Here is a 23,946-nt window from a genome sequence, read left to right as displayed (position 1 = left end):
TAGTAGTAAGGTAATTTGCTAGGTCTTTCAAATACTAGTATGTTTTGAGATCTCGAAACTTAAACCTGGTTGTTCTAATTTGCAGGTAAGTTTTAGAAGTTGATCCCAGTATGAAGTCCATATTGATGTAACATCGCCGTATGTTGCAAGACTCCAATCACGAAATGATCACGACCAGATCTTGAGGAATACACAACAACGTTTTGAAAGCTCGCTCTATTAGCATGGGGTGGGGCGAAAACAAAAACGGGTTCCCATCGCGTCGTCTCCTCTGGGCAGGAGGGGCGAAACCTAACCCCCCAGCCGCCGCCTCTCCCACCCCTCCCCTTTCTCCTCGCCGTCCCCTGAGGCAGCCGCCGGCGAAGCCCTGCAGCGCCAGTGATGCGGGTGGCGGGGATCTGCACGCGGGAGCCCCTGAGCGGCGGTATTGAGGCAGGCCGTCGTGTGGTGGGCTGGCCTCTGCCATTGGCTGCTCGACGACCCTCCTCCTTCCCACCTCTGCTTGGCCTCGCCGGCGCTTGGGTGGCCAGGTGGAGGTGCCCGTCGCAACCCTGGCAAGGTCCTGGAAGCTAGGGCGGTGGCCCTGGATGGTGGAGACGGCGTCGACCTGGCGGCGGGTGGCGGGCGGTGGTGCTGGAAACCGTGTCCTTCGGCCCTATAGGCGGTGAGGGGGCGGTGGGTGTGGTGCGGAGGTCTCCCTGTTGGGCCTCGGGCTCCAGATCTGAAGGTGACTGCCACTCCCTATGGTTGCTCGGTCCACCTCCCCGGCCTCGGATCTTGTTCTGGTGGCTGGTGGGTGTGGTGGCCTGAGGTGGATGGATCGGGGAAACCCTTGGCTGATGGTGGCGGCCACGACGTCGACAATGCTACCGGCGCCGTTCTCCTTCTTGAAGGAGACATCGAGGTCTATTCCCTCCCTACTTGACCTACATACCTCGGGTGAAAGCCCAAAGCTTCAGTTTGGGTGGCGGCGGTGTTCTGGCGCCGTTCCCTTGTTGGAGATGCCGCCTTGAGATAGCGGGGTGTGTGGACTAGCGCGGCGTTGGTTGGTTGCATCTTCAGTGTCTTCTCCGACAGCTTGGTTTGGTGTGGTGGTTGGTGCTGCGAGCGGCAGTGATGTTTGTGGGTGGCGGCGTGGTGCGGCGAGTGCTCGGAGTTTTCCTCCCCTGCTTCCATTGCCGATACGTGCTCAGGGAGAGCGGTCTACCTCCGGACAGGTGCGGTGCCCTCCGATCCAGGGCAAGAAAGCAGAGAGCTTACTTTCGGAGGTGGAAACGGATGGCGCTGGGGTGTTACTTGGCCTCTGAAGGTCGACGATGGTGCGAGCCCTTAATGGCGTTCTTCTTCACCAACTTCGCTTCCTCTGCAGCCCGAACTGCAAGGCTGGACAATGGATACAAAGCTCAAGTTGTTCCTCATGTTCTTTTTCTCTGTGCGCTTGTTGTTTTCATTTCTTGTTGGCTGGTTTTCAGCTCTTTCTATCACTGTGCAAGGCTACGGTCTTCTGTTTAAATTAGCATGGGGTGGCAATGTATGGCTTTGTGAGGAGATCTCTCGACATGAATGTTTTCTTGAGGACTTGAGTAAATCCATATGCTCCATCACCTAGGTTGAGGATGAAATTTCTCAACAATTTTTTTATTCTTCTTAAAGTAAAATAACGGATTTGCTAAGAACTGCACACATATCTAAATATAAAGTTCCACACGATTTCTACAAAAAAAAAGTGAACTGACTGTTAGATCAAAATTTGACATCCAACACCAAAGACTTGGAAATATTAATTTGCCATAAATAGACACTCCCTAAAAAACAATTAAACTAGAGGCCTACGACTAATCTCAGCTGGTTCTAGAGGTAAATGCGGGCAAAGAACCACTCAAACAAATCGAAGGTGTCCGGTCCTCGTTATATTGAAATCTTCTTCCTCAAGGCCACTCCTCGTGATTTCCCTCGATTGATCCCTACGTCGTACCAGGGTCCGTGCACAACCAGGGACAAGGTGACGACCGGACTGGACACCGCCGTTGAGTTTCACTGCAGCATCCGGTTGGATATGCGGGAGATGTCCGACGACCTGACGGGCTTGAGCAGAAACTCCTCCGCGCCTTCTTCCAAGCATCTGAAAAACAATTAAGAATCACGGTGTAAAATGTGAACCAAGTCTTATACTAGCACGGGACAGATCGAAACTGCAGAGCAGCGAGGCAGAATTAAGAATGAGATATCATGGATCTGATCAGGTGGTTGCCGGAGAAAACGGACCTGGTGATCCTCGTGGGCACGTTCTCTGAAGACATGATCACCACGGGAATCTGCTTCAGCTCCGACGATTCCTGCATTTGTATATATACCGTGTGAGAAACTTGGGGTCCCTATAGTAGCGATTAGTTTGAGCTTATAGGATGTAAATCTTAAATCTGGGCAGAAACATGCATGTATATATACCTTGATCTTCTTGAGCAGGTCGTACCCGGTCATCTCCGGCATCCAGTAGTCCGTGATGATCATGCTCACGTTGGGCTCCTGGATCAAGAACGGCATTTCGATTACACAAGGTCAACAGAAACAGGTTTGATCGATGGAAGAAAGAATCGAATCTATTATTACAGAAGAATGCGTGGCAGATGTGTCAATACATACCGAGTCTAGCATCTCCAGCGCCCGCTTGCCGCTGTCCACGGCAGTGACTGCACCAAGAAAGTTCAGTTAGCACACACACGGGGCACATTAGAAGAGAAGATTGGAATGGCATGGCAATGCAACCTCCAAGAAATGTTAACAATAAAATGGTAATCCTTATTCTTTGCAATCCTCTGTGTTTAGGTGAAAGAAAGAATCAGGGGATCTAACCTAATTACTGAACATTAGCGTTTTTGTACTACAAAACAGCGCACATTTCAGAACTACTACTAGCTAGGTACGTACCTCGGTACTTGGATCGTCGGAGCAGCGCGGTGACTAGGGCGCGGTCGACGGAGCTGTCGTCGACGGTCATGACGTACGGCGGCATCACCTCTTGGGCCGCGGCATCGTCTAGAGGCACCACCTGCGCCGTCCTGTCGGCCTTGGCACAGTACTTCTCCTTGGCCTCCTCACCGCCGGCGCGGCAGCAACCCTCTCCACCTCGTCCGCATTCCGCCGTCACCTCCATCGATCGATCTATCTGTGCGTGTCTCTTTCCCCCAAAGGTAATCAACACGAAAGCAATCGATCCAGACCTGAGGTGGCGGTGTGGCGCTGCTTATATATAAAGGGGATCAGAGAGCACGGCAAGGAAGCAGCTGATTGATTCGGCGGATCGGGTCAGAGATCGCTGCGGCGGTACGTAAAATCTTTTCCGCGGCCGTGGAGTCGGTGGTGGGTGGTGGACGCCGCCCTCGCCGCACGCACGCACGCTCGGGCGCCAGTAGCATCTCTCGCATTCATATATAAATCTCATATCATGATCCATCGTATCAGATACGGAGTATTCCGCAATTAATATATGATGATGATCGGCATCAATTCACGACGCCCTGCTGCTTGCATGCCGCGCGCGAGGACAGCCGCGGTTCCCCTGCCCCTGCCTGCCTGTGATCCGCTGTAGGATCATGTGAGTGAATGTTCATGGCGACCTCCTGCCCCCCCTCTCTCTCTCTCTTTCTGATCGCGCTGTCGTGCGGTTGCCGCGCGCGCGCGGGGCAGGAACCTAATCTCATTGAACCGTATCGCCGTCGGTCTGGATCGTATCTCATGCTTATCCGCTGCAGCGGTATCTCCTCTTCCCGCCCTGCCCCGGCACGCAGCAGCTTCGTTCGTACCCGACAGTACTATGTCCCGTACGATGCGCCCATTGGACTTTGAATCGGAAGTGGGGGCCATATCACCTCCTCTCTCGGCCCACTTTCTTGCAAGTTATGGGTGTGGGGTCTGTTTGGTAGGCTGATGAATCCAGATATTCTCATCTTAACATAGCTTTTTTTTTTTTGCGGGGAAAGGGAAATATATTAATTAATAGGAGGATTACAATCATGGTCTAGCGCCCGACATACTGCCGGGGGAAAGTTCATAAACCAAACATCTGATCTATGACTAACCCTGCCTATCTTTGCTAGCTCGTGGCTTGCCATATTGGCCTCACGGCTGATTTTGACTACAGATATATCCCTTTCCTTTAATAAATCACGAATGAAAGCAACTCTGAACGCATACATGGATGTATTTGGTGTGGACTCTTTAAGGAGTTCAACTGCTTCAGAACAATCTGTCTCGACGGTGAACGGTTGTGTCGTCCACAAGAGGCCCAGTTGCACTCCTTCCTCGATCGCCATCAGTTCGGCTTCCGTTGCATCTCTACAATGAGTTACCTCGCGACAAGCCGCAGCGACGACGGCTCCCTGATGATCCCTCAGCACCATGCCCGTTCCAGCCGCATTAGTGCTTAGGAATGAGCCATCAGTATTCAACTTAGCACTACCCTGGACTGGAGCAGTCCATCCTTGCCGCGCCTTGTGCCTACCATCCTGGTCCTCGGTCTTGGCTCGAAAACCTGCATTAGAATCAACAACCATCTTACCCTTCACCACGTCAGCAGCAGGAAACTGTTTGATGAGCAACAAGGAATTAAGGTAGCTTAGCAGAAAGCGACGTGAGTCTTCGATTGAGGGACACGGCTTGTTATGCATCATCTCATTATGATTGTGCCAAATCCGCCATAGAACCAACATTGTCCTTGCACGCTGGGGTTCTGGTATGGTAGCGAGCACCTGGAGTAGCCATTCCTTCCCCGTCGGCAGCAGCACATCATCCTCCGGGAGCTCCCATTCTTCCTTCATCGCTAGCAAGGGCGCGAGCTTGTGGGCACCTCACGAATATGTGGAATGTGTCTTCGTCCTCACAGCCACAGATCTGACACAAACTTGTCATCGCCATTCTTCTAGACGCCATGTTCTTCTGCGTTGCTAGTCCATTGCGGCATATACGCCAGATGATGAGTTTAACTTTGGGAGGTACTGGGCTATTCCATATCAGTTTCCAATAGGGGCCGCTCACCGTCAGGTCTGCGACTCGAGGCTCCCCATTGTTGCCCTCTATTAGCCACATCAAAAGCCAACCAATAGGCACTTCTTACCGTGAACATGCCCCGCTTCTCCGGATGCCACGCAACAAAGTCACTCTCATTCCGCCTTGATGTCTGGATTTTTAAAATGTCCGTTACATCCTCCTCTGCGAAGAAGTACCTGATGCGCTCTTCATTCCATGTGCCATCTGGCAGCATGAAATCAGCTACCCATCGATATCGACATCGACGCTGGGGAGGCCGAGCAAGGAGGGTTGTGTCACGGGGTATCCATGGGTCTCGCCATGCATGGATTTGCGCTCCATTACCCACCCGCCAAATAACGCCTTGTTTTAGTAACTCCAGGCCATACTCAATGGCATGCCACGTAGTGGATCCATTCCCTGTGAAAACAGTGTCAATTAAAGATCCTTTAGGGTAATATTTCACCTTTAGTAGCTGAGCACACAAGGTATGTGGAAATTGTATGAGCCTCCATGCTTGTCTAGCAAGCAGCGCTTGATTGAAAAGGCGCATATCCCTGAAGCCAACACCACCTTGAGACTTGGGTCGGAGCATACTATCCCAACCGAGCCAATGTGTTTTCCTCTTGCCGTTCTCAGCCCCCCACCAATATCTCCTAATCATTTTTGTGAGTTCATCGCATAGGTCCAAGTTTGAAGACCCCCATAACATAAACAGTGAGAGCTTGGGCAATGGACTTGATCAAAATCTTTTTGGCTGCCTGTGACTTGTCCCACTAGACCAAGCACTTAGCCAATTTGGCCTGGAAGCTTTGAAACTTCCTCTTATGCATCCTCCCTTCCGGTGTGGGCAGCCCGAGGTATTTGGTCTCAAAGTTTTCCTGTGTAACCTGTAGACAAGATTTTATCTCTATACGGCGTCCAATCGGGCATGAGTCCCCGAACATGATAGAGCATTTGGCCGGATTTATCAACTCTCCAGTGCTCATTGCATAGGTATCAAGTTTGTTGTTTGTTAGGCTGGGTTGGGTCATCTCAGCAGTGTCCATCTCATACGAAAAAGTCCTCTCGACCAGGTTGGGTTGTGAAGCTCAAATCGAATTTCACAACTCACCGACGTCTGAACTTATCGCGCAATACATTGTAGCTGCCCCCAACCCCATCCCTTTTCTATCCTCATTTTCCCCAATCCTCCTCCCCGTCGGCCTCCCGCCCCACGGCCCCCCTCCCGCCAGCACCCTTCCACCCCACGCCGGGAAGAGGTGGAAGCTCCCAGGCTGGCCCTCCTCCCGCCTCGCCATCTGCCTCGCAACGGCGCCTCCATGCGCCGCTCCATCCACGGCCGCCACGACATGTCGCTGATACGTCTCCAACATATCCATAATTTTTGATGTTCCATGCTTGTTTTATGACAATACCTACATGTTTTTCTCACACTTTATAATGTTTTTATGCATTTTTTGGAACTAACCTATTAACAAAATGCCGAAGTGCCAGTTCCTGTTTTCTGTTGTTTTTGGTTCCAGAAAGGCTGTTCGGGCAATATTCTCGGAATTCGACGAAACAAAGGCCAAACATCATATTTCACCGAGACGAACCAGGACACCGAAGGGGACCCGGAGAGGAGGCCCAGGGCCCCCACACCACAGGGCCGCGCGGGCAGGCCCCTGGCCACGCCGGCCTATGGGGAGGGCGCCATGGTGCCCCTCCGAGGCCGCCTCTTCGCCTATAAGACCACTCGTGACCTAAAACTTCGATACCGATTGACGAAACTCCAGAAAAGTTACTGTGAAGCCGTCGCCATCGCGAAACTCTGTTTCGGGGGACAGAAGTCTCTGTTCCGGCACCCTGTCGGGACGGGGAATTGTCCCCGGAGTCATCTCCATCGACACCACCGCCATCTTCATCGCCATCGCTGTCTCCCATGATGAGGAGGGAGTAGTTCTCCCCCGAGGCTGAGGGCTCTACCGGTAGCTATGTGGTTAATCTCTCTCTCCCATGTACTTCAATACAATGATCTCATGAGCTGCCATACATGATTGAGATCCATATATATGATGAGCTTTGTAATCCAGATGTCCTATGATATTCAAGTGCTTAATTATGTGAACTTTGGAGTTACTGTGACCTCGGTGTCATGGTGTGTGCACCGTCTGTAACTCCCTTATGAATTGTGGTGTGTTAGTACCTCCTATGAATTCTCACGGTGACGGTGTGGGGTGTTTATTAGTACTCGGGAATACACCTTTGAGGTGTGCTTTTGCACACTTTCCCAATGAATTTGAGTTCTCTGTCCAATAAAGAGAGTAGTATGATGAAGTGCTTATATTTATATTCAATTATGATTGCAATGTTGAGAGTGTCCAGTAGTGAAAGTAGGATCCCTAGGCCTTGTTTCCAAATATCGAATCTTCGTTTATTTACTGTTCTGCTACATGTTTACTCGCTGCCATATTTATTTCAGATTGTTATTGCCACTCATATTCATCCATATTACTTGTATTTCACTATCTCTTCGCCGAACTAGTGCACCTATACATCTGACAAGTGTATTAGGTGTGTTGGGGACACAAGAGACTTCTTGTATCGTGATTGCAGGGTTGCTTGAGAGGGATATCTTTGACCTCTACCTCCCTGAGTTCGATAAACCTTGGGTGATTCACTTAAGGGAAACTTGCTGCTGTTCTACAAACCTCAGCTCTTGGAGGCCCAACACTGTCTACAGGAATAGAAGCGTGTGTAGACATCAAGCTATTTTCTGGCGCCGTTGCCGGGGAGGTAAGGTAAAAGCTATTCACATCCTCCGACTACTAAGCTATTTCCTAGCACTGTTGCCGGTGTGTGAGTGCTCGAAGCTATTTCCTTTAGATCCTGCAATTGCATCTTTTTGTTTCTTGTTTTTATTTTTCACTAGTTAGGCATAATGGGAAACAACAAAATTTTTAGTGAGCTTTTTAATCTTTTTCCTGAGTTAAGACATGAATTGTTTGATGCGAAAATTAAAAAAACTATGGAACCTTATTTGCATGCTAGTAGCAATGTTATTAGTATGAACGCAATTACTGCTAATGCTATGGAGAAGTCTAAGCTTGGGGAAGCTAGTTTTTATGATCTTTTTAGCTTCCCATATTTAGGGGAGAAAATTTGCTCTGATAATACTTTATCTCCCATATGCGATAACTCTAATGATGCTTGTGATATTTTAAATCCACCTACTGCAAGTACTGCTTTCAAGATACCCATGAAAATTATTGAACGTGTTATGGATAACCGTTATGAAGGGGATGGAACTATCCATCCTGGAGATCATTTACTGTTTTTGCATGAATTATGCGGGTTATTCAAGTGTGCAGGTATCTCTATGGATGAAGTGAGGAAGAAACTATTCTCTATTTCGCTGTCTGGTAAAGCGGCGCATTGGTATAAATTGCTGAAGAATAGTCATTCTCTTGGTTGGGAGGAAATTGTATCTCTCTTTTATTCTAAATTTTATCCTCCTCATGAAGTGCATATTGATAGGAATTACATTTATAATTTTTATCCTCGTGATGGAGAGAGTATTTCCCAAGCATAGGGGAGATTGAAGTCACTAATGCTCAAATGTCCCATTTATACAAGGACTATCTAGATGCCTGTTTGGAGGGATCTTTCACAAGCAAGGAGGTTGAAGCTAGGTGGGATCTTCTTGAAAGAATTCAGGAGAATACTGAAGATTGGGAGAATGACAAAGGTAAAGAATTGGGTATAAATTATGATTATGAATGCATTGAAACTTTTATGGATACTGGTAAATTTCGAAATATGAGTGCTACTTATTGTATTGACTCTCAAGTTGCTGTAAATCTTTATAAAGCTTTTGCCTCTCATTTTGAATTGCCTAGGAAGAATTTTGATAAGTATCATGAACCTTTTAAAGATGCTTGCATGAAGGATGAAATTGTTGATAATGATTGCAATGAACATGCTCAAACTCCTAAGAATGCTATTTTCTATAAGCATGTTAATTTTTGTGGAATGCATAGACCTTGTGGAATTAATCAAATCGAAGATGAATATTGTATCCATCATAGGAATGAAAAAACTAGAAAGTGGTCTAGGGCTCTAGATGATCTTGGTAAAAAAGTTTGTGCCCTCTATCCTTTTATTTGTGAACTTTGCCATAGAGTGGGTGATACGTCTCAAACGTATCTATAATTTCTTATGTTCCATGCTACTTTTATGATGATATTCACATGTTTTATACATACTTTATGTCATATTTATGCATTTTCTGGCACTAACCTATTGACAAGATGCCGAAGTGCCAGTTCCTATTTTCTGCTGTTTTTGGTTTCAGAAATCCTAGTAAAGAAATATTCTCGGAATTGGACGAAATCAACGCCTAGAACCTTATTTTTCCCGGAAGCTTCCAGAGAGCCAGAGGGGAGCCAGGGAGGCCCCACACGTGGTGGCGGCGTGGCCAAGGGGGGCGCCCCCTAGTGTGTGGGCCCCCCCAGGTCCCTTCCGAGGCTGCCCTTCCGCCTATATAAAGTCTCCGTCGCGAAAACCCTAGACGAATAAGCCACGGGACGAGAAAAGTTACGCAGCCGCCACCATCGCGAAGCCAAGATCTGGGGGACAGGAGTCTCTGCTCCGGCATGCCGCCGGGACGGGGAAGTGCCCCCGGAAGGCATCTCCATCAACACCACCGCCATCTTCATCACCGCTGCTGTCTCCCATGAGGAGGGAGTAGTTCTCCATCGAGGCTAAGGGCTGTACCGGTAGCTATGTGGTTAATCTCTCTCCCATGTACTTCAATACAATGATCTCATGAGCTGCCTTACATGATTGAGATCCATATGATGAGCTTTGTATCACTATTAATCTATGTGCTACTCTAGTGATGTTATTAAAGTACTCTATTCCTCCTCCATGATGTAATGGTGAAAGTGTGTGCATCATGTAGTACTTGGCGTAGTTTATGATTGTGATCTCTTGTAGATTATGAAGTTAACTATTACTATGATAGTATTGATGTGATATATTCCTCCTTTCATAGTCTGTCGGTGACGGTGTGCATGCTATGTTAGTACTCGGTATAATTGTGTTGGTCTATCATGCACTCTAAGGTTATTTAAATATGAACATCGAATGTTGTGGAGCTTGTTAACTCCGGCATTGAGGTGCTCTTGTAGCCCTACAGAATTAATGGTGTTCATCATCCAACAAGAGAGTGTAGAGTGGTTTTATTATGTGATCAATGTTGAGAGTGTCAACTAGTGAAAGTATGATCCCTAGGCCTTGTTTCCAAATACTGCAAACATCGCTTATTTACTGTTTTACTGCATCTTTACTTCCTGCAGTATTACCACCATCAACTGCACGCCAGCAAGCTATTTTCTGGCACCGTTATTACCACTCATATCCATCCATATTACTTGTATTTCACTATCTCTTCGCCGAACTAGTGGACCTATACATCTGACAAGTGTATTAGGTGTGTTGGGGACACAAGAGACTTCTTGTATCGTGATTGCAGGGTTGCTTGAGAGGGATATCTTTGACCTCTTCCTCCCTGAGTTCGATAAACCTTGGGTGATTCACTTAAGGGAAACTTGCTGCTGTTCTACAAACCTCTGCTCTTGGAGGCCCAACACTGTCTACAGGAATAGAAGCGTGCGTAGACATCAGTGGCTCATTTTAATTTTCAATGCTCCTCCAATGATAATTCGAACCCCATGAGTGCTGCAAATTTGTATTGTGATGATGAAATTACTCCTAATCAGCATGATGAACTTACTTTATTTTTGTGGTGTGAAGAGTTATCAAGAAAAATCTCTTTGTTACATGTGAGTGATCTTGATATTGATGATGTCCTGCATGGGTGTTTTTTTATTGCATTAATAATTGCCATACAAATACTTACCTACGGAATATTTTAGAAGATGACACTTTGCCAAAATATGATAGGACCGCTGTGTGTTTTGAACTTATTAATGAAAAGGAGGAATCCTCCAAAGTTTCTTCTATTGTTTCCGGAAATAAATCAGGTTATGTGGAGGAGCCTCTCTTCAAGCCTCTTCCTCCCAAAGGGAACAAGAAGAAGGGAACGAAGAAGAAGAAGATGGGGAATAAAAAGAAAGAGGTAACGGTATATCCCCGCGTGTATGAGATAACGATAGGTAACCGTAAGTATGTTGCTCCTGATGATTATTATGATAATGAATCTGAGTACAATGATCTTCCTATGCCCTTTACCTACATTAGTGATCATGATTTGAAAGAGCACACTACTTTTGATATGAAAATCTCTGGGAAACTAATTCTGAAAATGATGATGTTAATAATTGCCATAGTATCAGTACTATCCATGCTTCCTCCCATAATGATATAGAAAGCTCTAAGCTTGGGGATGAGGTGTTTGAAAATCCTTTTGCTACTGATGATTATATGTTTGATACATCTCCTTCTAGTAACAATGATGGTATGGTCACAGATGAACATACTGTGAAAGATAACTATTCTATTTCTTATGATGACACTATGCTGCCAATTTTTGATAATCATTATAAAGAATGCTATGATATGGGTTATAACTATCCTTATGAAACTTGTCATAGTTATGATTGGATTGCCAAAAACAATTCCCTTAGTATGCAACTTGTTTACCATGTTCAAATTCTTGATAATGATCCTGCTCCAATTACTATTAATGAGAAGAATTCTTCTTATGCCAAAATTAATGATACTTTTATGCATATGAACCATGATAAGAATGTTTTAAGTGATGGTTATATTCTGGATTTCATCAATGATGCTACTGAAAGTTATTATGAGAGAGGGAAACATGGTTATATGCATCTTAATAATATTAAGTTTCCCCTCTTTATGTTGAGAATCTTGAAGTTGCGCTTGTGCTGCCTTCCTATGCTTGTCACTTTTTTCTTCATGAATTTGTTTATTTACAAGATTCCTTTTCATAGGAAGTGGGTTAGGCTTAAATTTGTTTTTAATTTGCTTTTTGATGCTCTCTTTTGCTTCAACTCTTATTTCTTGCGAGTGCATAATTAAAACTACTGAGCCCATCTTAATGGTTATAAAGAAAGCACTTCTTGGGAGATAACCCATGTTTTTATTTTGCTACTGTTTTGTTGTGTCTTGGAAGTTGTTACTACTGTAGCAACCTCTCCTTATATTTATTTTATTGCATTGTTGTGCCAAGTAAACTCTTTGATAGTAAGGTTGATACTAGATTTGGATTACTGCGCAGAAACAGATTTCTTGCTGTCACGAATTTGAGTAGTATTCTCTGTAGGTAACTCAGAAAAATCTGCCAATTTACGTGAGTGATCCTCAGATATGTACGCAACTTTCATTCAATTTGAGCATTTTCATCTGAGAAAGTTTAGTGCCCCAGAAAAATTCGACTTTACAGACTGTTCTGTTTTGACAGATTCTGCCTTTTATTTCGCATTGCCTGTTTTGCTATGTTGGATCGATTTCTTTGTTCCATTAACTTTCAGTAGCTTTGTGCAATGTCCAGAAGTGTTAAGAATGATTATGTCACCTCTGAATATGTGAATTTTTGATTATGCACTAACCCTCTAATGAGTTTGTTTTGAGTTTGGTGTGGAGGAAGTTTTCAAGGATCAAGAGAGGAGGATGATACAATATGATCAAGAAGAGTGAAAAGTCTAAGCTTGGGGATGCCCCCGTGGTTCATCCCTGCATATTTAAAGAAGACTCAAGCATCTAAGCTTGGGGATGCCCAAGGCATCCCCTTCTTCATCAACAATTTATCAGGTTTCTTCTATTGAAACTATATTTTTATTCAGTCACATCTTATGTGCTTTACTTGGAGCGTCCGTATGTTTTTGTTTTTGTTTTTGTTTTTGTTTGAATAAAATCGGATCCTAGCATTCCTTGTGTGGGAGAGAGACACGCTCCGCTGTTGCATATGAACACATATCTTCTTAGCTTTATTCTTAATGTTCATGGCGAAGGTTGAAACTGCTTCGTTAATTGTTATATGGTTGGAAACAGAAAATGCTACATATGGTAATTGGTATAATGTCTTGAATTATTTGATACTTGGCAATTGTTGTGCTCATATAGATCATGTTTAAGCTCTTGCATCATGTACTTTGCACCTATTAATGAAGAAATACCGTAGAGCTTGTTGACATTTGGTTTGCATGATTGGTCTCTCTAAAGTCTAGATATTTTCTGGTGAGGGTTTGAACAACAAGGAAGACAGTGTAGAGTCTTATAATGCTTGCAATATGTTCTTATGTAAGTTTTGCTGTACCGGTTCATACTTGTGTTTGCCTCAAACAACCTTGCTAGCCTAAGCCTTGTATCGAGAGGGAATACTTCTCGTGCATCCAAAATCCTTGAGCCAAAAACTATGCCATTCGTGTCCACCATACCTACCTACTACATGGTATTTCTCTGCCATTCCAAGTAAATACTTCATGTGCTACCTTTAAACAATTCAAAATTTACTATCTCTTATTTGTGTCAATGTTTTATAGCTCATGAGGAAGTATGTGGTGTTTTATCTTTCAATCTTGTTGGGCAGCTTTCACCAATGGACTAGTGGCTTCGTCCGCTTATCCAATAATTTTGCAAAAAGAGCCGGCAACGGGGTTCCCAGCCCCAATTAATTAACCTTCATTAATAATTCTCTTCACATGTTTTGCTCTGATTCATCAGTAAGCAACTTAATTTTGCAAGTAGACACTCCTTCATGGTATGTGAAAGGTTGGAAGGCACCCGAGGATTCGGTTAGCCATGGCTTGAGAAAGCAAAGGTGGGGAGGAGTGTCACCTAAATAAAACTAAAATAAATAGACACTCCTTCATGGTATGTGATTGTTGGAAGGCACCCGAGGATTCGGTTAGCCATGGCTTGTGAAAGCAAAGGTTGGAAGGAGTGTCACCCAAAAATAAAAATAAACTACACTAAAGTACATGTGTAAACAAAAGAGAAGAGGGATGATCTACCTTGGTGGTAGAGATAACGTCCTTCGTGGGAGCCGCTCTTTGAAAGTCTGCTTGGCAAGGGAGTTAGAGTGCCCACTACCATTCGTTGACAACAACAAACACCTCTCAAAACTTTACTTTTATGCTCTCTTTATGATTTCAAAACTTGAAAAGCTCTAGCACATGATTTTATCCCTGCTTCCCTCTGCGAAGGGCCATTCTTTTACTTTTATGTTGAGTCAGTTTACCTACTTCTTTCTATCTTAGAAGCAAACACTTGTGATAACTGTGCATTGATTCCTACATACTTGCTTATTTGCATTCATCATATTACTTTGTGTTGACAATTATCCATGAGATATGCATGTTGAAAGTTGAAAGCAACTGCTGAAACTTATATCTTCCTTTGTGTTGCTTCGATGCCTTTACTTTGAATTTATTGCTTTATGAGTTAACTCTTATGCAAGACTTATTGATGCTTGTCTCAAAAGTACTATTCATGAAAAGTTTTGCTATATGTTATCTATTTGTTAGCAACTATAGATCATTGCCTTGAGTCACTTCATTCATCTCATATGCTTCACAATAGTATGATCAAGATTATGTAAGTAGCATGTCACTACAGAAATTATTCTTTTTATCGTTTACCTACTCGAGGGCGAGTAGGAACTAAGCTTGGGGATGCTGATACGTCTCCAACGTATCCATAATTTCTGATGTTCCATGCTTGTTTTATGACAATACCTACATGTTTTGCTCACACTTTATAATGTTTTATGCGTTTTCCGGAACTAACCTATTAACAAAATGCTGAAGTGCCAGTTCCTGTTTTCTGCTGTTTTTGGTTCCAGAAAGGTTGTTCGGGCAATATTCTCGGAATTCGACGAAACAATGGCCAAACATCATATTTCACCGAGACGGACCAGGACACCGAAGGGGACCCGGAGAGGAGGCCCAGGGCCCCCACACCACAGGGCCGCGCGGGCAGGCCCCTGGCCGCGCTGGCCTATGGGGAGGGCGCCCTGGGGCCCCTCCGAGGCCGCCTCTTCGCCTATAAGACCCCTCGTGACCTAAAACTTCGATACCGATTGACGAAACTCCAGAAAACTTACTGTGACGCCGCCGCCATCGCGAAACTCTGTTTCGGGGGACAGAAGTCTCTGTTCCGGCACCCTGCCGGGACGGGGAATTGCCCCCGGAGTCATCTCCATCGAAACCACCGCCATCTTCATCGCCATCGCTGTCTCCCATGATGAGGAGGGAGTAGTTCTCCCCCGAGGCTGAGGGCTCTACCGGTAGCTATGTGGTTAATCTCTCTCTCCCATGTACTTCAATACAATGATCTCATGAGCTGCCTTACATGATTGAGATCCATATGATGAGCTTTGTAATCTAGATGTCATATGCTATTCAAGTGCTTAATTATGTGAACTTTGGAGTTACTGTGACCTCGGTGTAATGGTGTGTACACCGTGTGTAACTCCCTTATGAATTGTGGTGTGTTAGTACCTCCTATGAATTCTCACGGTGACGGTGTGGGGTGTTTATTAGTACTCGGGAATACACCTTTGAGGTGTGCTTTTGCACACTTGCCCAATGAATTTGAGTTCTCTATCCAATAAAGAGAGTAGTATGATGAAGTGCTTATATTTATATTCAATTATGATTGCAATGTTGAGAGTGTCCACTAGTGAAAGTAGGATCCCTAGGCCTTGTTTCCAAATATCGAATCTCCGTTTATTTACTGTTCTGCTACATATTTACTCGCTGCCATATTTAATTCAGATTGTTATTGCCACTCATATTCATCCATATTACTTGTATTCACTATCTCTTCGCCGAACTAGTGCACCTATACATCTGACAAGCGTATTAGGTGTGTTGGGAACACAAGAGACTTCTTGTATCGTGATTGCAGGGTTGCTTGAGAGGGATATCTTTGACCTCTATGTGGTGACCGTGCATACCACTGCATGTTGTAGTATGCTAGTCGTTGATATAACATTCACGAAGTACCAATCCGCAAATATTACATCCCTCAGAGTAGTACAACAGAACATAGCAGGTCCATAACTCATTCATTTATTATTACAAGCATAATGTACATATCGTCTCAGAGCTCCTCTTGGGTCCTAAGAGGGATACTCCTGGGTTCGAGGCGAACCCATCTTAGCTTACAATATGAAAGTCTTACTAGGTGATACATTTATTCCCTCGAGCAGTTAAGTACTAAGAGTTTGTACTGCTCGGATACTACTACTACTTGGTCGGTCTAAACTTGCTCTCCTCCGGAACCCTCCCCGGTTCCGTAGACTATAAGGTAGTCTACACCTTCAACACCTCCAGAGAGGTCTGGTTCTTCATAGCCGATGATCTCGGCTCCTTCAGGGTTGTCGTTGTCCTCCTCCAGATGGTTCAGACAATCTAAGCAGGGGATTTAAGAGTGGTATGAGTGCGAGCGTACTCAACAAGTTCATTATAGAAAAGAGGTGTTTAATGCACTAGCTACGATATTAGACCAGAAAGTCTAATACCAATGCAAGTTTTGATAAACATTTCTTCAAGAGGTTGCTTTTATTTCAAGAACTATGTCCGTCAGCCTTCACCGGTTCACTAGAACTTCATGGAGTTCCTTTCCGGCAGCGTTCGCAGTTCCAAATCCCGGAACAAGGAGTGACAGGTCACGATTCATTACACTCTGCAGAGGTGTGTTGCTTTACCCATAAGAGATCTTAACCTTGGTGCCAACCGGGCAGCTTTCCCGTCCACACTTCCTTCGGTGTGAGGCCCGGTATAAGGTCTAGCCAGTCATGTTCCTACGCTACCTCGCACACCCACCCGTTGTTGCAAATCCGACCTTGGGTCCTCGCCGGGCTATACCACTAGGATATCTTCCGACCTCGACAACTACCAGGTCGCAACCATGGTCCTTCGCTGGCCAATGCAACCCATCATAGACCACATTACCGTGGGGAATTAGAATGGGATCCCCACCCCACCGCTTGTCCCTCGAGATCAAGTGTATACGGTAAGCGCATCCGTTGATGTACGAGAGGTGGAAACACTTTTGACTACTCCGTCCCACTCCGGATCTTATGGTTAATAAGGGTGTTACGGCACAAGAATCACTGGACGACATTTGTTGTTTAATCCTAGATGGATATAAACCCATTGCAATGGAACCTCCACCATGTCAACACAATCCATGGTTCCATTGCCAACCACTTAGTCATATTCATAGTTATGAAAATAGTGGTTTTGCTTTTTATGCAATAGTGATAAACATAGTACTTTGCAAGTAATTTGGTAAAAAATACTCGAATGACATGAGCAAGTGATGAACTTGCTTGAACACTGCAAAGTGTTGCAGTTGGATGGTGTGGACTGACCCTTGTCCTCTGTTTCTGAAAAATAGCATCATTGTCCGATAAGGGCAATGGTTAAAGAGGCATTTATGCATGATTCCAGTTTTAGGGTTTGTTCCCCCCTTCCGATGTCTTATTATTTCATGTGAGAGGTTAATACTAAGAATAATTTAGGGATACTCTATTTAGGGTAAAATACAACCTTGAAATGTTGTCAAGGTGTTTTTAAAGTCCAAAAGGATTTATGGACTTATTTTCATTATTGAAAATATAGGGTATGATTTAAATGATTATTTAAATCATCAAATTTGAACTTATTCTTGTTTATCTTCAAAAATTCAATTTCATATTTTATTATGATAGAGAATTTTATACTGAGTGATTTTCATATTTTTAATTATTTTTTTAGAGCTATTTAACATTTACTATGCATTTTCAAAGTTTCAGTATTTTATGGAATTGTGAAATGTCCCAATTGCCCCTGGGCCCACATGTCAGTGTGGCCCAGTGGTTAACCCTAACCCGAGCCACACTTGGGCTCAGTCGGATGCACCGCCCCCTTCTCCTTCACTCGCTCGCGAACCCTAGCCCTCGCTCTCGCGACGCCCATGTCGCCGCCACCTTCGCCGAATTCTTCCGGCCAACTCCGGCCGTCGCCGCCTGTGAGCTGGAGCGCATCTGAACCGCCGTTCGATGGCGCTTCAGATCCTCCGCTTCGATTCGTGTTTCGCCGCCTCCTCGACTCGTGCCCTTCGCCTCTGGTCGCCTGGCGTGGAGTGCCGTGGCGATCTCGTCGCCGCCGATGCTCCAGATGCCGTGGTGTCGCCGTGCCTTGCCGTGGTGGTGCCGGGCACTGCGGTGCCGCCATGGCCTGGCCTGGCCTGGCGCTGCCGCGCCCTCGGCGTGTGCTGTCGTGGCCGCCATGGCCGCGCTCATCGCCTCACGCCACCTGTAAGTGCTACGTCGCCTCCTTCTCTCCCTCTCTGCTCTACTCCCTTCTCCCCTCCTCCTCTGCGTCTTGCTCGGTCATCGGCCTGCATCTCCACGTAGAGATGCTTGCCGTGCTGATGCGCTGCTGCTGTGCCTTGCTCGCCTGCGCATGTGCTGCTGTGCTGGGTTGCTGTGCTGCTGCTGCGCTCCACTGGCCTTGGCCATTGCTTCCGTGGCCATGCATGCGCTTGTGATGCTACCTTGTGCAGCCCTGCCTTGCTACTGCCATGGTTACTACCGCTATACTTCCCTGCCATGCTATACATGATTCTGTGTAACAATTCCTAGGCTATGTGCTTACTTATGCTTGCATTTCTTGCTTAATTCAATCCCTGTTACTCTGTTCTTGTTACTATTCTTGCTAGTCACTCAGGTGTATTCAATTATGTTGCCCTGGCTTAATGACTGTGTATAACTCTTGCAAATTTGCAAGTGCCAGTGCTCTGATGTGCCATATCTTGTGCTTAATTTTATGAGCATGCTTAATTGGGCATTATTGTTGGCTTAACAGTACTATCCAGTGATGAATGATGTGTGCTTTACATGTGTATCTTGATCCAGTGGTACATCATACCTTTGATGTACTTCTGGATACAATCATAAAGTCATTAATTATGTATCTGTTTATTCAGTGTTGGCTTGGGTGTAATTCTTCAGTAGTTGGCTATTTACTGATGCTATGCTTGGCTATAGCAACCTGTAATAGGTGCTAGCAAGCTCTGATGATCATATGATCATCAGTTGCTTGATGATTAACTGCTGTGCTTCCTTCTGTGGCTATCTGGTGCTCACTCTGTGCTGTGTATGCATCACACAGGCTTGGCCTGTGTGTGATGGTGCTTGCTCAAGCATCAGTTGATGCTTGCAAAGATCCATTGGATCATCTGCAAGGCTCTGGTGCATCAATTGCTTGTGTAATTCATTTATCTGTTTATCTTGCTTTATTAAATGGATGAATGATGTGAACTGTGATTCAGTGATGATCATTTCAATAAATTTGTTAGGGCTAGCTGGATGTCAACCACTGGTTGGTACCCTAGCCCACTTCTGAACCCTACTGGGTGATGATGTGGTGGTTTCAAGTGTTGGTTGTGGGTTGAGGTGGCCCTGGCAGCTCTGTGATGCTGTCATGGGTAGCTCCCCCTCTCTGTGGCTTGCTGTGGCTTTGTGTATGCATCTCTGGCAATTCCATGTTGGATTTCCAGTGAGCTTTACTGTTGACAAACAAAAATAGGCACAAGTTGCCTATCTGTCTGATGGTATTCTAGCTGTAGGTGCTAGGTGAGTTGGGCTAGGCTAGCTATGAATCCATCCTTTGCTGGATTTCCTTAGTTGTGCCACTGATTGACATAACTACTGTTCCCCTCGGATGATTTCCTATTGGCCTCTCCCATTTGCTTGCACCAACTGACTATGTAGCCAGATGATAACACAAACAGGGTATTCTACCCTTCCGTGCTCCTGTAATGCATAGTATGCTTATTTATGAGCAAAACATGGTTTTGCTCAGGATGATCTTGTTTATACCTCACTCCAGTTCCTAGATTCTTTGTTTGTGTAGAGGATTGCTTCAGTGTTTGCTTGGTTTGCTTGCCTGATACGTCCAAAACGTATCTACTTTCCCGAACACTTTTGCTATTGTTTTGCCTCTAATTTGTGTGTTTTGGATGCAACTAACACGGACTAACGCTGTTTTCAGCAGAACTGCTCTGGTGTCTCGTTTTTGTGCAGAAATCCAACTTTCGGGAAAAACCTCGGAATTTATGCAGAAGGCCCTATTTTCCCAGGAAACTAACGGAGCCAGAAGGGAAATTGAAGTGGAGGCCCGAGGGCCCCACACCATAGGGCGGCGCGGCCCAGGGGGGGCCCGCGCGGCCCTGTGGTGTGGCCCCCTCGGCCGGCCTCCGACGCCCTCCTTCGGACTATTTATCGGCCTCGACCTAAAAACGCCAGAAAAGAAGTCGAAGTCGCCAGAAACACTCCAGAACGCCGCCACATCGCGAAACTCCGTCGCGGGAGCCAGAAGTCTCCGTTCTGGCACTCCGCCGGGACGGGGAATTGGAGGAGATCATCGCCGCCATCACCGCCAACGCCTCTACATCAACCAGCCATGTTTCCCCCATCCATGTGTGAGTAATTCCCCCGCTGTAGGCCGAAGGGGATGGTAGGGATTGGATGAGATTGGTCATGTAATAGCATAAGATTGTTAGGGCATAGTGCCTAGTGTCCGTAGTTGGTACTTTGATGATATTGTTGCAACTTGTTATGCTTAATGCTTGTCACTAGGGCCCGAGTGCCATGATCTCAGATCTGAACATGTTATTGTTTCATCAAGATAATCATTGTTTATGGTCTTACCTATAAGTTGTATACACATGTCGCTGTCCGGAACCGATGGCCCAGTGACGAGAAATCGGGACAACCGGAGGGAATGGTAGCGATGTGAGGATCACATGTGTTCACGGAGTGTTAATGCTTTGCTCCGGTACTCTATTAAAAGGAGTACCTTAATATCCAGTAGTTTCCCTTGAGGCCCGGCTGCCACCGGCTGGTAGGACAAAAGATGTTGTGCAAGTTTCTCATTGCGAGCACGCACGACTATATATGGAACACATGCCTATTGATTGCTTTGTACTTGGACACCGTTTTATTATTATCTGCAAATGCCCTGCTATGATTGTTACATGATTTTCTCTCATCCATGCAACGCCCGTTATCCGTCCCCGTGCCTACAGTATTTTAATCCTGCTGTTTACTAAAATCACTACTGCTGTCTCTGTTACTCTGCTGCTGTTATTTCACTACTGCTACTGCTATAAACCTGTTACTGATAAACCCTTGCGAGCAAGTCTGTTTCCAGGTGCAACTGAATTGACAACTCCGTTGTTAAGGCTTCCAAGTGTTCTTTGTCTCCCCTTGTGTCGAATCAATAAATTGGGTTTTACTTCCCTCGAAGACTGTTGCGATCCCCTATACTTGTGGGTCATCAAGACTATTTTAAGGCGCCGTTGCCGGGAGCATAGCTTTATTTGGAAGTTCACTTGGATTAATATTGTTCGCTGCAAATTCTCCATCATGGGTAAACCTCGCGATACTAAGATCGCCATATTACCATCCACTACAAGAAAAGGTACAATTCTGAATACCTCTGCTGCTCTTGATTCACCATCTGTGATTGATAAACTTGTTTCACTGCCACATGCTTCGCATGCGGGTACATCTGCTGAATCTGAACACTCTCATAATATTGATAATGTTTCTGCTGTGCTTGATGATAGTGGTTCATTGGGATCTTTTCTAGATGCTACAATTGCTAGGTCTAGACAAATTGAAAATACTGAAACTCCTAATGCTACTACACCTGTTAGTTCACCTGAACTTGATTATTTTAGTGATGATCCTGAGGAAGATTATGTGGAGCTTAATGATGATTTTATTGAAAAATGCAATGCTACTACTGATGCAAGAAAAATTAAAAAGTTGCTTGCAGAACATACTGTTAGATATAAACTGTCTCCTGATCCTAAATTTGCCACATCTCCTATAAACATTAGGGATAAAGATTATGATTTTTCTCTTGATCTATCTCATATAGCTATTGTTGAGAAAACACCTTTTTGTGGTACTGAAAAAGAAAGTGCTGTTGAACACATGACTGAGTTATCTACTTTGAGTAGTTTGTTTTCTGATGATGTTAAGAAGCGTACTTACTTTGTTGCTAAAATCTTTCCATTCTCATTAAAGGATGACGCTAAAACCTGGTATAATAGTTTGCCACCTAGTTCTATTAAAAGTCCAAAAGAATTGCTTGCTGTTTTCTTTCAGAAATACTTTCCTGCTAGTGCTCAACATGCTGCTTTGCAGAGAGTTTATAATTTTGATCAGGGAGATGAAGAGAAATTGCCTGAGGCTTGGGCGAGATTTTGCTCTCTTATTAGAGCTCTGCCTGACCATGATTTAGAAAAGCATGATTTACTTGATATATTTTATAGTGGACTAACCATTGAGTCTAGGGCATACCTGGATAGTTGTGCTGGTTGTGTTTTCAGGAAAAGAACTCCAGGGCAATATTTGAAGAATTATTGGCTAAAATAAGCCGGAATCATGATGATTGGACTACGCCTGAACCAACTCCAACTCCAATATTGAAGAAGCGGGGTTTAATTAAATTGAATGATGAAGATATGAGGGAAGCCAAGAAGTCTCTCAAGGAGAAAGGTATTAAATCTGAAGATGTGAAGAATCTACCTCCTATAGAAGATATATGTGAGATAATTCCCCCTTCATCTATGATTGAGGTAAACTCCCTTCAACGCTTTACTAGGGAAGATATTCCGTATTCGAAACCTCCTGCACAATGCTTAGATGAGTTTGATAATTATATTGTTAAGCAAGAAAATTTTAATATGAGAGTAGAGAATCATTTAATGGAAAATTCTCAAGCTATTAGTGAATTGCATGATATTGTGGAGAGAACCTCCAATGATGTTAAGATGCTTGTTAAACATTTTCAAATGATTCAAACTCAAATTGATCAACTCACTAAAGTGCAAAATGACTTGTTAGGGAATAATTCTAAAGAGAAACATGCTTATGAAGTAACAACTAGAGGTGGTGTCTCTACCCAGGATCCTCTATATCCTGAAGGGCATCCCAAAAGAGTTGAACAAGATTCTCAACGCATTGAACCTAGTGCTCATTCTAGGAAGAAAAAGAAGAAGAAACATAAAAATGTTGTAGAATCCTCTGAACCTGTTAATGATCCTAATAGTATTTCTATTTCTGATGCTGAAACTGAAAGTGGTAATGAACATGATAATGATAATGATAATGATAAGAATGATACTCCTGATAAAGAAGAGGTTGAAGAAGAACCTGAAAAGCATGCTAAAAATAAAAAGTACACTAAAGAAGATTTTATTGCTGAGAAACATGGTAATGAAAGAGAACCTTGGGTGCAAAAGCAAATGCCTTTTCCTGCTAAGAAATTAAAATCAAAGGAAGAAGAACACTATAATAAATTTTGCGATTGGATGAAACCTTTATTCTTGCAAATCCCTTTGTTGATGCTATTAAATTGCCTCCTTATTCAAAGTATATGAAAGATATTGTTACTAACAAAAGGAAAATCCCCAATGAGGAAATTTCCACTATGCTTGCTAATTACTCTTTCAATGGCAAAGTTCCAAAGAAGTTGGGCGACCCAGGTATACCTACTATTCCTTGTTCTATTAAGAATAATTATGTTAAAACTGCTCTATGTGACTTGGGAGCTGGTGTTAGTGTTATGCCTTTTTCTCTTTATAAGAGACTTTACTTAGATAAGCTGATACCTACTGATATATCTTTGCAAATGGCTGATAAATCTACTGCTATTCCTGTTGGTATATGTGAGAATGTTCCTGTTCAAGTTACTACTAACTGCTTGATATTAACTGATTTTGTTGTGTTGGAAATGCCGGAAGATGATAATATGTCTATTATTCTTGGGAGACCTTTTCTTAACACCTTGAGGGCTGTTATTGATTGCAACAAAGGAAAGGTTACTTTCAATGTTGATGATAGGGAGCATACCGTTTATTTTCCTAAGAAGATTGAGAAAG

At 44.4% G+C, this 23,946-nt stretch overlaps 2 protein-coding genes across 2 annotated transcripts; both read right to left on the bottom strand.

Moving 5' to 3' along the window:
• Window positions 1–1,689: 1,689 nt before the first annotated feature.
• Window positions 1,690–3,425, bottom strand: LOC127330205 (two-component response regulator ORR5). The gene is made up of 5 exons (XM_051356491.1): window positions 2,929–3,425; window positions 2,644–2,690; window positions 2,449–2,526; window positions 2,266–2,336; window positions 1,690–2,122 (listed from the first exon to the last, which is right to left on the bottom strand). Exons 1-5 carry the CDS (start codon window positions 3,152–3,154, stop codon window positions 2,035–2,037), a joined length of 510 nt encoding a protein of 169 aa, XP_051212451.1. The 5' UTR covers window positions 3,155–3,425; the 3' UTR covers window positions 1,690–2,034.
• Window positions 3,426–4,018: 593 nt separating this feature from the next.
• Window positions 4,019–4,817, bottom strand: LOC139835577 (uncharacterized). The gene is made up of 3 exons (XM_071825442.1): window positions 4,704–4,817; window positions 4,080–4,583; window positions 4,019–4,033 (listed from the first exon to the last, which is right to left on the bottom strand). The coding sequence occupies exons 1-3, from the start codon at window positions 4,815–4,817 to the stop codon at window positions 4,019–4,021; spliced, it is 633 nt and encodes a 210-aa protein (XP_071681543.1).
• Between the last annotated feature and the right edge of the window lie 19,129 nt (window positions 4,818–23,946).

This window comes from Lolium perenne, chromosome 2 (assembly GCF_019359855.2).
Source record: "Lolium perenne isolate Kyuss_39 chromosome 2, Kyuss_2.0, whole genome shotgun sequence".
Taxonomy (NCBI): domain Eukaryota; kingdom Viridiplantae; phylum Streptophyta; class Magnoliopsida; order Poales; family Poaceae; genus Lolium; species Lolium perenne.
The sequence above is the reverse complement of the archived record's forward strand: the minus strand, read 5'-3'. Positions and strand labels throughout refer to the sequence as shown.

Coding starts and splice junctions, on each gene's coding strand:
- LOC139835577 (XM_071825442.1), bottom strand. CDS start 4,817: ATGAAGGAAGAATGGGAGCTCCCGGAGGATGATGTGCTGCTGCCGACG. Junction 4,584..4,703: donor AGCGTGCAAGGACAATGTTG/GTTCTATGGCGG, acceptor CTCATCAAACAG/TTTCCTGCTGCTGACGTGGT.
- LOC127330205 (XM_051356491.1), bottom strand. CDS start 3,154: ATGGAGGTGACGGCGGAATGCGGACGAGGTGGAGAGGGTTGCTGCCGC. Junction 2,337..2,448: donor ACCTGCTCAAGAAGATCAAG/GTATATATACAT, acceptor ATACAAATGCAG/GAATCGTCGGAGCTGAAGCA. Junction 2,123..2,265: donor GTGCCCACGAGGATCACCAG/GTCCGTTTTCTC, acceptor ATTGTTTTTCAG/ATGCTTGGAAGAAGGCGCGG.